The sequence below is a fragment of the Bufo gargarizans genome, chromosome 2 (assembly GCF_014858855.1).
Source record: "Bufo gargarizans isolate SCDJY-AF-19 chromosome 2, ASM1485885v1, whole genome shotgun sequence".
In the NCBI taxonomy this organism is placed as follows: Eukaryota; Metazoa; Chordata; class Amphibia; order Anura; family Bufonidae; genus Bufo; species Bufo gargarizans.
In genome coordinates, this window is record NC_058081.1 from 241,042,816 (window position 1) to 241,058,794 (window position 15,979).

At 41.6% G+C, this 15,979-nt stretch overlaps 1 protein-coding gene across 2 annotated transcripts in view; it reads right to left on the minus strand.

Moving 5' to 3' along the window:
- Positions 1–15,979, minus strand: part of PHTF2 (putative homeodomain transcription factor 2) — a 108,668-nt gene that overhangs the window by 21,463 nt on the left and 71,226 nt on the right. For both annotated transcript variants that reach the window (XM_044280140.1, XM_044280139.1), the window contains 5 exons: positions 11,723–11,888; positions 8,715–8,879; positions 5,480–5,696; positions 4,865–5,023; positions 2,040–2,258 (listed from right to left, as the gene is read on the minus strand). In XM_044280140.1, the coding sequence (XP_044136075.1) occupies positions 2,040–2,258; positions 4,865–5,023; positions 5,480–5,696; positions 8,715–8,879; positions 11,723–11,888 (926 nt within the window). The remainder of the gene's footprint in view (positions 1–2,039; positions 2,259–4,864; positions 5,024–5,479; positions 5,697–8,714; positions 8,880–11,722; positions 11,889–15,979) is intronic.

Consider the following 15,979-nt stretch of genomic DNA (forward strand, 5'->3'; position numbering starts at 1 on the left):
GAAAATTTTTCTAAGTTATAATGCAGACGGATCCGTTCTGAACGGAGCCACCGTCTGCATTAATATGAGCGGATCCGTTCAGAACGGATCCGATCGAACGCAGGTGTGAAAGTAGCCAAACACAATGGGGGAGAGGTATCTAAACTGGTGCAAAGGAAAACTGGCTTAATTGCCCATAGCAACCACTTTTGATAAATTCCCCCCAATATGCCAAAATAAGTCTAGACATTACGTGCAGAACATTTCAATGTTGTTGTCGATGGGCTTATTTTTTTTTATCTGCCAACAGGAAGGAACATATGGAAAAATGAAGGACACATGTAACTGAAGCATAAAATCTGGCTCTACAATCTACAGTACAGTCTTTGTACAGGGGGGCCTGCGAAAAAGTAGCCCGCCAATATCTCCAAATCAAACTGCCTAATAATGAATCTGCCTTAGCTTTCCATAAGCAAACAATCAGAGCTCAGCTTTCTATTTCTCAGAGCCCAGTAGGAACTGAAAGCAGAGTTCTGATTGATGGGCAACGAAGACCGATTTACAATTAGGCAGCTTGATTTGGAGATATTGGAGGGGGCTACTTTTTCACGAGCCACCCTGAATATCTACATTATCTACTACTTAGTACATGATCATTTATTAGAATAAATACGTCAAATTGTGTAAAAATTTATTCACTTGGTTTGTTCTTTGGCCTAGTGGGCATATAGTCTACTCAACAAACATGCAACTATGAACACTGTCCATAGGAAGGGAAGTGTTCAGGTAACACCAAGGAAACCTGTGAAATTGTCCTTTTAACGCCTCATTCACACAGTCAGTGTTCGGTCAGTGATTTTGAGCCAAAACTAGTGGCGGCTCTAAACACAGAACAGGTACAGATCTCTCTTATACCTTATGTCTGTGGAGGCTCCGATCCTAGTTTTGGCTCACAATCACTGACGTGTGAATGAGGCTTAAACCAAATGCCAGAAAAGCAGACAGCAAAGTCTCCCTTTACTGTTGTGGCTTACTATAGACTCAACAAACCAGAAGAGTTTCATAGCCAGACCAGTCTCAGAGACTAAAGCGTCCAGGTCTATGACAGGAGTGTCAAAACCAATACCTACAGTAGCCATTATAGTTATCAAGTATGCCCACAATTCCACAAAGACTGGCTTAGTTGGGGGGTGGATTTTACAGAGCAATGGGTGGGGTACAGAATAAGATCATTTTTAAAGGGGTTATCCAATCCTATAAAAAGCCCCCCCAATATGCTGGGCCCCAACACTGAATATACTTACCTGGTTCATCGCTCCCTGAGCCGCTCCTGGTCCTCGCACCGACGCGACATCCGGTGTCGGGGGGGAGGAGCAGCCAATGGCAGGTGGGGGGGGGGGGGGGCATTTTAAAAGGATTAGATAGCCCCTTAAAGTCTTGACATCTTAAACCAAGGAAATGTATTCAGATCTGCAGATACCATTTGAAGGTTGTCTGATTATGTCAATATAATGGTTTTATTTTTACTCGTCTACAACTAAGGCTGGGTTCACATCACATTTTTGCCATCTGTTTAACGTATTCAAAAACCGTATAAGTTATTGAATGCCTCAGACAGATGCCATACAGTGGCATCTGTTCACCATAGGGTAGCATTGTAAAAAAAAAAAAACTTATACGCTAATGCATGCCTCAGACAGATGCCATACAGTGGCATCCATCACCAGAGAGTTCATCCCCAATGCCAATTTCTTAACATAACCCCTTTGCCACAATGAAAAGCGCTCATTGCCCATGGCTCTTCTGCTGCCCCCCCTCTTGCCCCTACCTGGTGCTGCCTGAGGCGATCGCCTCCCCTGGCCTCATTGGTGGCGCACCCCTGATTAATGTACATGTCTTTTTAACCAGACTCTGCAGGATAGAAAAGTGTGGTGTGCTACGCTTTTGAATCCTTTTTTCCAATGCACAAGTTACATGTGAACCCATCTTAACGTGTAAAATATAAAAGTACCAGTACAAACAATGACAACAACTTTTATTAAGGAAGAAAACAAGCGTACCTGGTGAAATGGATCATCTCTGAATTCCCTCTTTATGCACAAGTTTCCATGATTAGTGTCCGCATCAGTCTCACTGCTGCAGGAAGAGCGACACTCTGCACAGTGCAGAAGGTCTTCCCAGAGAACATCCTCTGTTTCGGATTCTGGCCGGGTGCTTTCGGAGTCCTGTCGAGAACTTGAGCAGCGAGAGCTACAACTGGTTCCTGATTTTTGAATGTCCTAAAATAATAATTTCTATTATTCACCATTTGTGCAATACATGAGCATAGTACAAAGCACAGTACGCCATCCTTTTCCATCCTGCAAGAGTTTATTTTTTATTTTTTTTTACAATGAAGCTCTATTGTGCACAGAGCCAACCATTTAACGAATACACTTTTTGTAGGTGTTAACCCAGCCTTCTATGGGTAATCCAAACATAGCCCTACAACCAGGAAGCCTGAGTTCTATCAATCTGCCACTAACAAATTGCTTCAAAATAGTTTGTCACAGTCAAATATCTTATGATGCCTCTTTGGGGAAAAAACTCCAACTAGCATTACAGGATTAGTTGTCTTATAAAACGAAAGGACAACTGGATATTTGTACAGCTTGTACCAATTATAAATTAATATATAAAAATTAGCAAAGATTTATGTGTGAGATAATTAACTTGAAAAAGTGGTGGTAAACAGAAAAAATATCAGAGAGAATACAACAACCAGCGAGTCATCAAACTCTTTAAGGGGTTTCCCCACCATAACAGCCATGCACAGGACAAACTCTAAGTATCTGATTGGCAGGGTCCAACCTCTGTGACGCCCACTGATCATAAAAGGTCTACTGCAAAATTTGAAATTCAATCAGGAATGGAATGCTAGGAGCATCTGGTACTTATGACTTGGCCAACAGCTGCAGGTGCCCTCTTGAGCTCAACCGTATCACCATTCTCAGGACTGTGATACAGTTGAATACTGTTATGAAGGTGGCAGTATTTTGTGCTGCACTGTGATATTTGCTTCTGCTGAGGATGTATATTGTGCTGCATTATGCTATTTGGTTCTGCTGGGGCAGTATTCTGTCCTGCATTACAGTACAGCATGTCCGCCTACTTGTGTTGCCCCACCTTCTGTCAATTTGGACCCGCCCACATGGGGCCACTTTTAGTTTGTTTTTCAGGGCCAATTTAAGTTCCTACTCCACCTCATAATTCTGAGGAGAAAAAAAAAAAAAAAAAAGCAAAATCTTCTCATAGAAGTTGTCCCAGGAAATTAGTGCCCCAATAATACTGCCAAGTGTGAACTAACATATCTATCTGATATCTAATAAAGAGATGCAATCATTAGGAACTTAAGTAAAAAATTGAAAAAGATAAAAAAAAAAAAAAAAAAATATGATTTATTTGCCAAAAAAAGATGTTTCATGTCCTAACACCTCTAATCTGGAAATTAAGGTTTTATGTCATGAAATGTGGGCTAGGCATGTCAAGATGATTAAAAAAAAAATCAATTAATACAGTAAATCCCTCCAAAAGCATCAAGAAGTTTTGTAATACCAGTGGCAATAAATTAGAAACACACTGGTAAATTTCTATATTAATAGCCGAATATGTCTTTAATTGAACATAAAATTATTTTGCTTCAGTAGTTAAAGCCAAAAGATGCAAATATGATGCTATACCTCTCCGGTGGGTGAAAGTTATGGACCTGCGTAATGAAACAAAGGAGATATCTAACCTGATTCCTTGACATTGAAAAAAGTACGCTCCCTCAATTACACTTGAAAATTTGATGAGAAAGTGAGACTGGACAGACCAGAGACCGCCTTCAATGTTCCTGCAGAGTGTTATTTTTTTCTGTATGGCACAGCGAAGCAGACAGCAAGAGTCAATGTGGAAAATGTATTAAAACAATTTTTGGGGCAAGGTCATTTTTTTGCCCAAAGATTTGCTAATATATCCTTTTTTCTTCCCACTGCTCATGGCATTTTTTTAAAGTGAGCAGTGTCAGTTAATAAATATGACTTAAATCAGCCCGCTAGGCTAACCATGACCACTTCCTCACTCACTTTTGAAAACTGGAGTGAGTGGTATCTGTCTGTCTCAGAACTAAGCTCCCTCTAGCTGAAAATCCATGACTCCATATTTCAGATCTCACTCACTTCAGGAGTCAGTAGCACTTGCAGTTCTGAATTACAGTGCTAGGAGTATTGTCTTGCATAATGCTGTAAATGGAAAACAACACTCCTAGCACTGTAATTCTAAACTACAAGTGCTACTGACCTCTGAAGTGAGTGAGCTCTGAAATATGGAGTCATGGATGTTCAGCTAGAGGGAGCTTAATTCTGAGACAGATATATAGCCACTTCTCTTTGCACGTACCGTGTCTTAGGAAAAGATCCTCTACAGAGATATTGTAGGTTCTCTTTATGTTCTATTCTTTTTCACCCAACAGTTTTAAACTCAACACAAGCACGTTCCCTATGGCTTTTTAAGATCTATTGAACCTGGTTTGATACTCGCAACAGAACAAGAACCTTTGCAATGCAGTACAATTCTACTTGACCTGAAGTTCATAACACAAGCTCCATTAACTTGTACTTCCAACTACTGGTCAATACAATAAGGATCTGCGAGCATTAACTGGCAAACCTTCAGACTTAATCACACTGTGAACATCCATTACATGCCCCCACAAGACATCAGCAATATAGAGATAATATACAAATCTACAAAAGCCAATGAGATTCCTTCATAAACCAAATTGAAATATGTAATACAGTGAAATAAACTCTGTAGACTCTAGATTTTTGGCACAGAGGAACATAGAAGAGGACTGATATTATACCTCAGTAGTATAAGGCTTTTTATAATGGTGAGGTTTTCTGTTCCTAAGCATGCTGTCTCCATGAGGCCGGTCCAAACTCCGCCGCGCCATGTATCCTGTACTTGGGTCATCTTCACTGGAGACCTCATCGGAGAGGTTAGCAGGGGACCTCTGCACATCCTAGATTTAGATACTTGCATGTGATTACATGAAAAGCACTACATTGCAATTTATACTGTCTTCTATGTTTCACATATATTTGAAGTGTCCGTTTTTCCAGGTTAATCTCTCTAAACATCCCAATACTTATGAGACTGGAGAAGTACTGTAAAGTCAAGGTTTATAAATAATTTATGGTGAAATTGCAGAGGACACCTGATGCGTCAGACAGCAGTGTAGGCACCATTAGAATACAAAACACATAATGACGATATTAGGTTTGTGGAAAATAATCTTGAACATAAGTAGGAAATAAGGCAAAAGCAGATACTTTGATGGATAAGACAAGACTCTCCATGTGCCTCTCTGTCTGATGAGACTTGTATTTTTGTACCCCCTGAAGAGCACCAGCTTCCTATTTATTCACACCTCAAATCTACAGATTAAGATAAACTGGAATCAGATTTTGGAAATTACCATTTTGGTTTTATTGTACATTGTCTTGGTTTGAGTCTGATTTGTCCTGTTTGTAACTGCCGTCCACGTCGTCTCTTCAGAGTGGATTGTTTCACTTTGGGGCTCATGCACTTGAACCCCATCCTCACTGCTTTTACCCGTTAACCTCCCCTCTAAAGACACGTAACCATTGTCAGTTTCTGTAGATTTGTCGATGGAGTTTTTTGATTTCTTTGAACTGAAGTGAAAAATATCATAAAGTTAATAGCATGAAATCATGGAATCTTCTAACCATCCCAGTGAGGAGAAGACAACTAAAGCGATTAGAAATGAAATCAGTAATAGAGAATCAAGATGTGCTTGGACAGCAGATAAAAATAAAAAAGTAAAAAAAGCTGTAATTAAAATAATGTATTAAAGTGACACGTGACCATCACAGTACGGTGAAAGCTTCTGGGTTTCCAGTCATCTCTTAGAATTCATAGCCCAGTCGTATATATAATAGTCATGTTATTTCAAAAGCTACCAAGGGTAAAAATATTCAAACTGGTCAGACTAATACATAAAAGAGAGAACATAAAAATCTACAATTTAGCAGTCAGGTCATTTACACCAACTTTTATTGAAACTATAACAATGCTGTATGTGATAAAAGGGAAGATGTGACAAGTATAATTACATAATTAAAATACTGTGGAAAAAAAAGTAGCTTGTCACAAGATTAAGGTATATAGAGTACATGGTGTGCAATTACCACATTAAGGTGTAAAAGACACCATGCTCTGCTAGAAGGAATAATGATGTACCGCAAACCTCTGTAGAATAGACTGAAGCTTGTATGCAATGTCTTTGGTAGGTTCTCTACGTTAACCCCAGGTCTTTCACTACAGTGATAGTCACAGATGAATGACTCACAACTACAAACAACGCAAAACGCAAGACCACATCCCGCTCATAAAAATTCTGATAAAGTTCATACACTACAGTGCGCACAGAAAGAAATTTAAGACAACATGGGAATTTACAGAAAAAAGAAGAGAGAGAGAGAGAGAGAGATCTAATAAAAGGCCAAAAGAGCTGATCACAACAACTTTTATGCGGCCTAAAAATTCCCATGGTCGGCAGCACATCTCAACGTGTGAATTGTATGGCGACCAAATGATCGTACTAATAAAAACGTTTGTTCTCTATGCAGACTGCACAGATGTGAGTAAAAGGCCCTTTGAACGAGCAATGATTGACCTATTTTATTATACTAACCTACTCCATGCTGCTCTGGCCTCCATCACCACTGAAGCCAGTTATTGGGTGCAGCAGCACACATGAACATGTCCATGCCTCGGGTCAGAAGAAAACAAGCCGGATAGGCAAGGGGGAGCCACTGATCAATAGAGCATGGAATTCTATGGAGCGGCAGCCGAACATTGTAGTTGACAGTCTGTGCCAGTCCTAAAGAGTTTGAATGTAGTGACAGGCACATGACAGGCCTGACCACCGCTTCTTTCAACCTTCTCCTCTATAGATTTGATGGATCTGGTCTATTAATATTATATCAGTGTGTAATGTCAACGATCAAAACACAAACACTATGGCCTTGTTTTATCATACCTTCACTACAGAATTCTGGCATCAAAGTTGCAAAAAAGGGCCTTTGTGACTATTTTGCATTCGCTTACACATAATTTATGTGATTGTGCATTTTTCTTTGACTTTTTACACTCACTTGCGCAAAATTTTACTGCTTGCATGTGTAACACCACTCACTCCAGTTTTGTAATATGGGTGGGAAAGTGGGTGAGGTGAGCCATGGTCAATGAGTTTCACTCCAGATTCATCACTGAGACTTTTTTTTTTTTTTTTAAGTCACAATCTCACTCCAGGAGCAGGGTGGAGTAGGAAAACTGGAGTAGCTTCTCTAGACAGAAGTGTTAGGTTTAAGGACAAGCCAAATTCATCAAACAACATGCAACATTTGACAAATGTGGCACAAAGTATTCCAACACAGACTGAAGTAAAAGTGACTTCAAATATCCTCCTAATGATAAATTCCCCCTATGTCAAGAGCAGCACTTTCTTCCCTGCTCAGTGCAGACTGTATCTCTTATTGCGGATTCAAAAATTTATAAAAAACTTCATCAGAATTTTTAGAACACTTGAGACAACAAACAAAAAAAGCTGCGGACAGACTGACAGAAAAATAACATGTATGAGGTACACAATATCCCTTCTCCTGGCAAGCAGACTTCTTGTGCATTTCCAAACAGAAGGAAATTAGATCTAAACCTGCCAACCATAAACTATGTATGAAGTGCTGTGCCAAACGCATTTCTGTTTCACAGCTACTTAAATTTTTAAACAGGTACAATTTCAAGATCAAATGAAGAAACAACCCGACAAATATCTTCTCTTTAGACTTCCCCTTCACCAAAAAAGTTCTTACTTTTACAGTTTTATTACAACATCAGAATAGTTTTTACAAGTCACTGATTTTCCACGTTATCATTGCTATATGCCTGTTGGTCTCTGTTTCTTGGTCCCTCTCAAGAAAGAAAGGGATGCAAATAGGCTCTTAACAAGCTCTGCCTCCAATGCCACCAGATGTAAGGCAGTCAATGTTCGGCCCTCAAAATAAGCCTTGAGGCATGACTTGGTTATTAAGTAAGCCAGCACCTCATCTGCAGACAGCTGTTTCGGGGCAATTGCCCCTCATCAGTGCAGAACAGAGTACTGGCTTAACTGGGTGAGACGCCAAAGTCAGGATTTGGGGCAGTACCCTCCTTGGGGAGCGAGCGCTCAAGAAGCAGAAAATATTTTGTCAAGCCAATTACTGGCTAAGGCGGGTCAATACGGTGACCAGTGATTGGCTGAGTGGGCACTTTCTGCATGTTGGGAAGGACCAGGAAGCAGGAAACCAGTCAGAATTGAAGTTGCTAATGGGAGAAATTGATGAGGTATCACTTTTTGTTTTTACTGTCTTATGCCATTATGAGCCTGGGTAAAAACAAACGTCATCATCTGAACAACCCTTTTATGGAACATATATTACTGCATAAATCTAAAATAGAGTTGCCACATACAGCAATAATCTTGGCAGCTGTATACAGAACGATTGTTCTACGGCAGGCTTTAGAGAGTTACTTACATAATAATGCACAGCTTCTATAATATATAGTGGATGCAAACTATAGTGCCAGGGATTTCCAGAGAAGGGATACTGCATCTCTCCAAGTACAAAAAGCTTGGAATAAATACAAACCCTGATAAAAAGAAAGCGGCATGCCAGATATCTCTGAAGACTGCGCCAATACTGTGAGAGGTGCTTGTACCGTAGTTCTGCAAAGTCCCTTCTTGTGTATTATCTGTGGTGCTAGAGCCATCGCCTTCCCTATGTACTTCCAAATGTGCTGCTTTTCTTAATTTCCTTCAGCAAGAGAGATGAAAAAGTTGGAAGGCCTTCATCATTGACTTGTATTGGGCAATGAAACAATGGTTGTAGCTAGGCTACACTTACCAATGTAGTGTAGCTAAAAAAATAAAATGATGATTTCTTACCATGAAATGTGATTTTGGATAATCTCATGATATAGTTCAGAGCCTAACAAGCCTCTGGCCATTTCTATACTGTACAGGATCGATGAAAAAGATGGTGTAAGTGGCCGGAGATGAGCAGTGAATGCTGAACCGTATACTATACTCCAACATACAATGGTACGGAAACATAAGTGACTATGCTTTTCAATACAGTAGAAGCTTAGTGGTTAAACAGACACAAAATGGGCATGTTATACATGTACACTCACTGACAAAAAATAACGCACAAAAATGAGTTGGAATTGAATTAAACTTTATATTTGTGAATGTCATGAAGATATATGCAAGTGATTATATATAGAGAAAAAGGATACGTTTATCGCGGAAAAGGAGGCTCTAGAACCCTATTAGGCCGCCTTTAGTCTGGATACATGATGAGACAGTTGGGCATATAGGTTCTATGTGGTATCCTGCGGCACATTTGCCAACAATGTAGCAGCTGGGTTTGTAGAGTCTTTACCCTCGCAGGATGCCAAAGCTGGCATCCCAGCTAGTCTAATAAATGTTTAATTGGTGATAAATCTGGCGACTGGGTAGGCCAAGGAAACGCTGCAATCTGGCCGACACCTTCCTGTGAAACTCATGCTGTGTGAGGGCAAGCATTATTCTGCTGAAAAATGCCTGTTGGAAGCCCTACCACGAGAGGCACCACATGTGCAGAATTTCCTGCACATATCGTGAGCTGTTAGTGCTCCTCGTATCACTACTAGCGGTGACCAACTGGCATATGTGATGGCTCCCCAGATCATGACACCAGCAGTTGGGGCAGAGCGTCACTCCACAGCAAAGGAGCAAACCCCAAGGCCTCCATACTCGAACTCACGCTTGTCTGGATATGGACAACAAAACTGTAGGAGCTGATCGTGCTTGTCTGCGGATCAAACAATCCACTCTTCTGGTGGTCTGTCAGGGCCATCCAGAGCCTGTTTGCCGTGTGTGCCCTCATGTAACCACTGCTCCCAACACCTCCTGACAGCTAGATCTGAACGGCTTAGATGGTGGGCATTTCGTTAAAACGACCATTCTTCTCTCAGTCCAATGATTTGCCTCATCTGAAAGTCTGTTAATTGGGCAAAATGTCTTCGAGTCATAGAGGCATGTCTACCAGTCAGCAAACTTTCCCCAAGAGGTACACTACTCAAAAGTAGCCTCTGGAAGCATTTTTACACCACAACGGGGGAACGCTCTTGTGGCAAGACCCAGTGTCTAATCAGACCACAGCTGTTCATTTACAAATCTGCTTAAGGTTTTGCAGAAATCCAACATTTCTATCTGGGTGTGTTATAATTTTTGTCAATGAGTGTATATCAAGGGGAAAATTTATTGGCGTATACTGTGAATATAGATCCTAAACATGGTGGGAAACTATATACTGTTGGGTGCAAAACCATATATATATATATATATATATATATATATATATATATATACACACACACACACACACACACTCACCTAAAGAATTATTAGGAACACCTGTTCTATTTCTCATTAATGCGATTATCTTATCAACCAATCACATGGCAGTTGCTTCAATGCATGTAGGGTTGTGGTCCTGGTCAAGACAATCTCCTGAACTCCAAACTGAATGTCAGAATGGGAAAGAAAGGTGATTTAAGCAATTTTGAGCGTTGCATGGTTGTTGGTGCCAGACGGGCCGGTCTGAGTATTTCACAATCTGCTCAGTTACTGGGATTTTCACGCACAACCATTTCTAGGGTTTACAAAGAATGGTGTGAAAAGGGAAAAACATCCAGTATGCGGCAGTCCTGTGGGCGAAAATGCCTTGTTGATGCTAGAGGTCAGAGGAGAATGGGCCGACTGATTCAAGCTGATAGAAGAGCAACGTTGACTGAAATAACCGTTACAACCGAGGTATGCAGCAAAGCATTTGTGAAGCCACAACACGCACAACCTTGAGGCGGAAGGGCTACAACAGCAGAAGACCCCACCGGGTATCACTCATCTCCACTACAAATAGGAAAAAGAGGCTACAATTTGCACAAGCTCACCAAAATTGGACTGTTGAAGACTGGAAAAATGGTTTCTTGAACATGACAATGAGTTCACTGTACTAAAATGGCCCCCACAGTCACCAGATCTCAACCCAATAGAGCATCTTTGGGATGTGGTGGAACGAGAGCTTCACGCCCTGTATGTGCATCCCTCAAATCTCCATCAACTGCAAGATGCTATCCTATCAATATGGGCCAACATTTCTAAAGAATGCTATCAGCACCTTCTTGAATCAATGCCATGTAGCATTAAGGCAGTTCTGAAGGTAAAAGGGGGTCCAACACCGTATTAGTATGGTGTTCCTAATAATTCTTTAGGTGAGTGTATATTCTGTATTTATTTTACACTTCTAGTATTTCTAGTTAGAGTAACGCATCACAGGAATTGCTATTCGGGAAAAGCAACCAAGAACCCTCATTTAACCATTTGAATGTCCTATAATGCCAGTGACATTTGTTCATTCAGCTAATTATGTATACACTGAGTAAAACATTCATAATTCCAGGCGTTAGCAAGTTTTCACACATTGATGCTTCCATCCACATAGCATCCGATGGGTTAAAAGGACAGCTGCCACACTAAAATCCATTAGTCATGAAAACTGTCCATGCAGGAAGAAAACACACGTTAGGAATGTCTTGTGTTTTTATCCTTTACCTTCTTCTTTTTCCACCTAGGACTGGAGGTGATTTAACCGTCCTTGTTGATACGATCTGACAATGAACTGTTCCAAGTAACAGCATTAACCATATTGGTCCAATAACTTCAGTTAATGGTACAGAGTGAGGTCCAGGTGATAGGATGAATAATACTACTGAGGCAACTACAAAAAATAGGTAGAGATCATCGAAAAATTGGTCAACTTCAAATATGTGAAAATACATGCCACACATACAGGAGATAGAAATGCACCGCAATCTGCGACTTTTCCCGCTCACTCCAGGGGAAGGGGACAGACTCGTCTCATTTATCATTTTCTATAAAAATGGTCTAACTCTACGCCAGCAAGGGAGCAGGAGTAGATTTAGGACAGGCAGTGGATACGCGGAAGTTATGTAGAGGCCGGCGCTCCTCTACATAAATTCAGCCCATCCACTGCCAGCTAAAGGGGTATTAACCCCTTAGTGACCAAGCCCGTTTGGGCCTTAATGACCAAGTCAAATTTTGGAAATCTCACATGTGTCATTTTAGCTTAGAATAACTGTAACTGTTTTGCACATCAAAGTAATTCTGACATTGTTTTCTCGTCACATATTGTACTTTACTTAGGTGGTAAAATTCTACCGATAAAATATGCGTATCTTTATTAAAAAAGTGAAAATTTGTGAAAATTTTAAAACAATTGCCACATTTTCCTATTTTCAACTGCAATATTTCACATCCATACATACATAAATAAATACTATTCAATATTATTTCCACATCTTTACTTTATTTTGGCTGCACTTACAAAAAAAAAACAACTTTTTTTTAAAAATTTAGATGTGGATGGGGGGGGGGGGGGGGCGCCCTAATAACTTTATTTAACACATCTAGGGGCCATATTGGGGACCCGATCAGGGCATAATTTGAACTTCTCTATCCTCTCCTGAGGAGAGAGACCTTACTGAGAGCAGCGGCGGTTAGCTTTCAGTCTGCGCATGCGCTGGGCAGCCACCGCATGCGGGTGGGGATGAGGATCGGGTCCCAGCTTAGGGCCAGAAGCGCTGGGGGACCCGATCTCTGCAGCGGAGACTTTCTCCCTCCTCTCTATCACGGCGATCACGGTCTCTGATCACTGCCCCGAGCCCTCAGCTACCTCGGGTAGCTGCGGGCACGGAGCTACAGCGCTTGATTTTATAGCTAACTTTGGCTGAAGTGCAGCCGTAAAAAGGCGGCGCTCCAGCCCAAGGCCCCTTAGTGACCACCGTAAAAACACGTATGGGTGGTCACTAAGGGGTTAAGACTACCATCTAAAACGCCGGTCTTAATAAATGACCCCCTATGCTTACCAACATAAATACCTTTTGTGAAGCTTTTATCATTTGGAGTAGTGTAAATATGATGTTTTATCCTAACATAATCTGCTCTTCAAGTGCTTTGCATCCCCTCTCCTCTGCCTTGAGTGACAGCTGTAAAGCTCTCCTAGTTGAATGCAACAGCCACTCAGACTACAGGGAGGGACTATGATGCAGGACCTAGCAGAATAAAAGTTCATATTCACAATACTCCTGATGACCAAATGGTCAAAACTGCTGACCGACTCCTTTTACAGAAAACTGCAGACTATGGACATCATGGGGGAATTTATTAAGACTGGTGTTTCATAAGCCAGCCTTAAAAGGTGTATTCCAATCTTGGACAGTGGGGGCATATCGCTAGGATCGCTAGGATACGTACAAAGGAGCCTGCAAAGTGCCGGATGTACGGCATCACAACAGTTAAACAGCCAAACACTGGTTTATTGCTACTGGCTACAAGGATACCGTTTCGGAGACAGTTTTGTAAACGTGGCCAAGACGTAACAATTTCTAGTGGGTGCCACCAAAACCAAATCATTCCATTTATATAGAAGAAATTGGTGGCGTTATATAAAATCAATAATTGGCATTTATTCTAACATGGGTAACAAAAAGGAGCAAGCTTGTTGTATTTCCAGCTTGGCTAGACTTGTTTCACATCACGTCACACAACGGACACCATTGACCTGTAATGTAGTCTGTCAGGTTCCACCAAGGTATCCATTGCCCTATAATGTAGTCTGTCAGGTTCCACAAAGGTATCCATTGACCTATAAATTTAGTCTGTCAGGTTCCACCAAGGTATCCATTGCCCTATAATGTAGACTGTCAGGTTCCACCAAGGTATCCATTGCCCTATAATGTAGTCTGTCAGGTTCCACCAAGGTATTCACAGCTTTTCTGTCAAATGTGACAGAATCTACAATGGAGCCTCTGGAGTAGAGGTGGCCCCAGCTAAGTAAAGAAATCATCCTAGGTAACAACCATTAGGTCCAGTGATCCCCCAGCCATTCTAGAAATCGACCAATCCTTTTGCTTTACGACAAACACTAGGATATTTCGCTTTGTAGATGGATAGACATACATGTAGATTTCCCCAGAGCAATGTGTTCCCACTGTGATCATTTACCATTCTGTATGCAATAAGAAAAGCCTTAGCATTTTAATCCAGACGCGGGGGGTGATTTTATCAAGGCTTTAATTGTAACCTCAATAAATGTAAAGCATATGTGCAGGGTAAAAATAAGTTACCATGGAAACAGAGACTGGTAAGGGAATGCAAATAAAAGCTACCCGGGTGCTCGCTAAAAGGTCACACATACTAGTCGCTTGATTATACCATAAATTATTTCATGTGCTTCCATTTAATGTAGCACAGGTCACCATAGGCCTTCGAATCAATAGTCCGCTGTGCCAACGGAGGAGTTTATTTTAATTGAAACTCATTTTCAGCACAATTTAACTAAATATGTGCAGCAGGAAAAAGAGCAGCTTACTGAATACACTTCTAAAAGTAAGAACGTAAAATAACGGCAAACACAATGATAGGTAGCCCGAAACTGAATATATTGTGATAACGCCACCAGGCAAAATGCAAAGAATTGCGCAGCCAGCAATACAAGTAATTAATAGGTAAATATTAGCTGCATCATCTCATTTTATGGGTAAAGTCATGCAAGGCTAGTTTCACTCTAGTGTTAAATAGATTCTGTCGAAACAGCCTGCTAGAGCTCTCTGGATTGGGCAGTGCCTGGCGCTACCCGATGCCCGCTGGTCTCATTACACCACTGGGATAGCAACCTGTGCATGGGTAGTAAACTGGCCATTCCCTGTGGCAAAGAACATGCCTACATACAGGAGTTAAAGGGGTGTCTGGGACTTACTGAGAGGCTATCCTTAGGATAGGTCAACAATATAAGATTGGCGGGGCCCCCACTTCCTGCACCTCCACTATTCGCCTGAACCAGATGCTGGAACTACACTACACTGTGTAACAGCTGAACCTAGGTGGGCTAGTTTCACACATGCAGAACAGCTATACGGCAGGCTGTTCAGGCAGAGAACAGCCTGCCGGAAGGGTCCATCGCAGATTCTGTCACATTTAACAAAAATAAAAAAAACTGTGGTGCACGCAGTGCTTTTTTCCTCGGTAGAATAATGGACACCTAGGTGGAACCTAATGGACACTATTGTCAAAGGGGTATGTCCGCCACTGATGGTGCCCATGCGTGACGGACCTGGCACTGCATTGTTTCAGTATAAACAGAAACCATGATGCGGATGTGAACACACAGGGGTACGTTTATTAATACTGGCGTTTTAGACGGTGGATGCTCCGCCACTTCTAAAAGTAAGACAGCTTCCTGTTTCAGGCACTGGGGACATGGCTAGGAGGAGGAGGAGATGGTGGAACTGGGGTGCAAGCTGATGGCACTAGGGGGGGCAGCTGATGGCACTGGGGGGGGCAGCTGATGGCACTAGGGGGGGGGGCAGCTGATGGCACTAGGGGGGGGCAGCTGATGGCACTAGGGGGGGGGGCAGCTGATGGCACTGGGGGGGGGCAGCTGATGGCACTAGGGGGGGGCAGCTGATGGCACTAGGGGGGGGCAGCTGATGGCACTAGGGGGGGGGGCAGCTGATGGCACTGGGGGGGGGGCAGCTGAATTTTTATAAAGAGAAATGTTCTTTCAATTAGTTTTTTTGTTATTAGAGTACTCAATTAATCAACGGATTAATCGATAGAATACTCTATTACAAAATTAGTTGATAGCTGCAGCCCTATTCTGAAGCTCCCATAATGTCTTTGTTCTCTTTGTAGGGAGATGCAGATCTTGTTAGTTCTTTCCCCCACAAAACAATAAAGTTACCACAGTCTACACACAAGCTGTTCATAACATAAAAAACAACGCGGTTG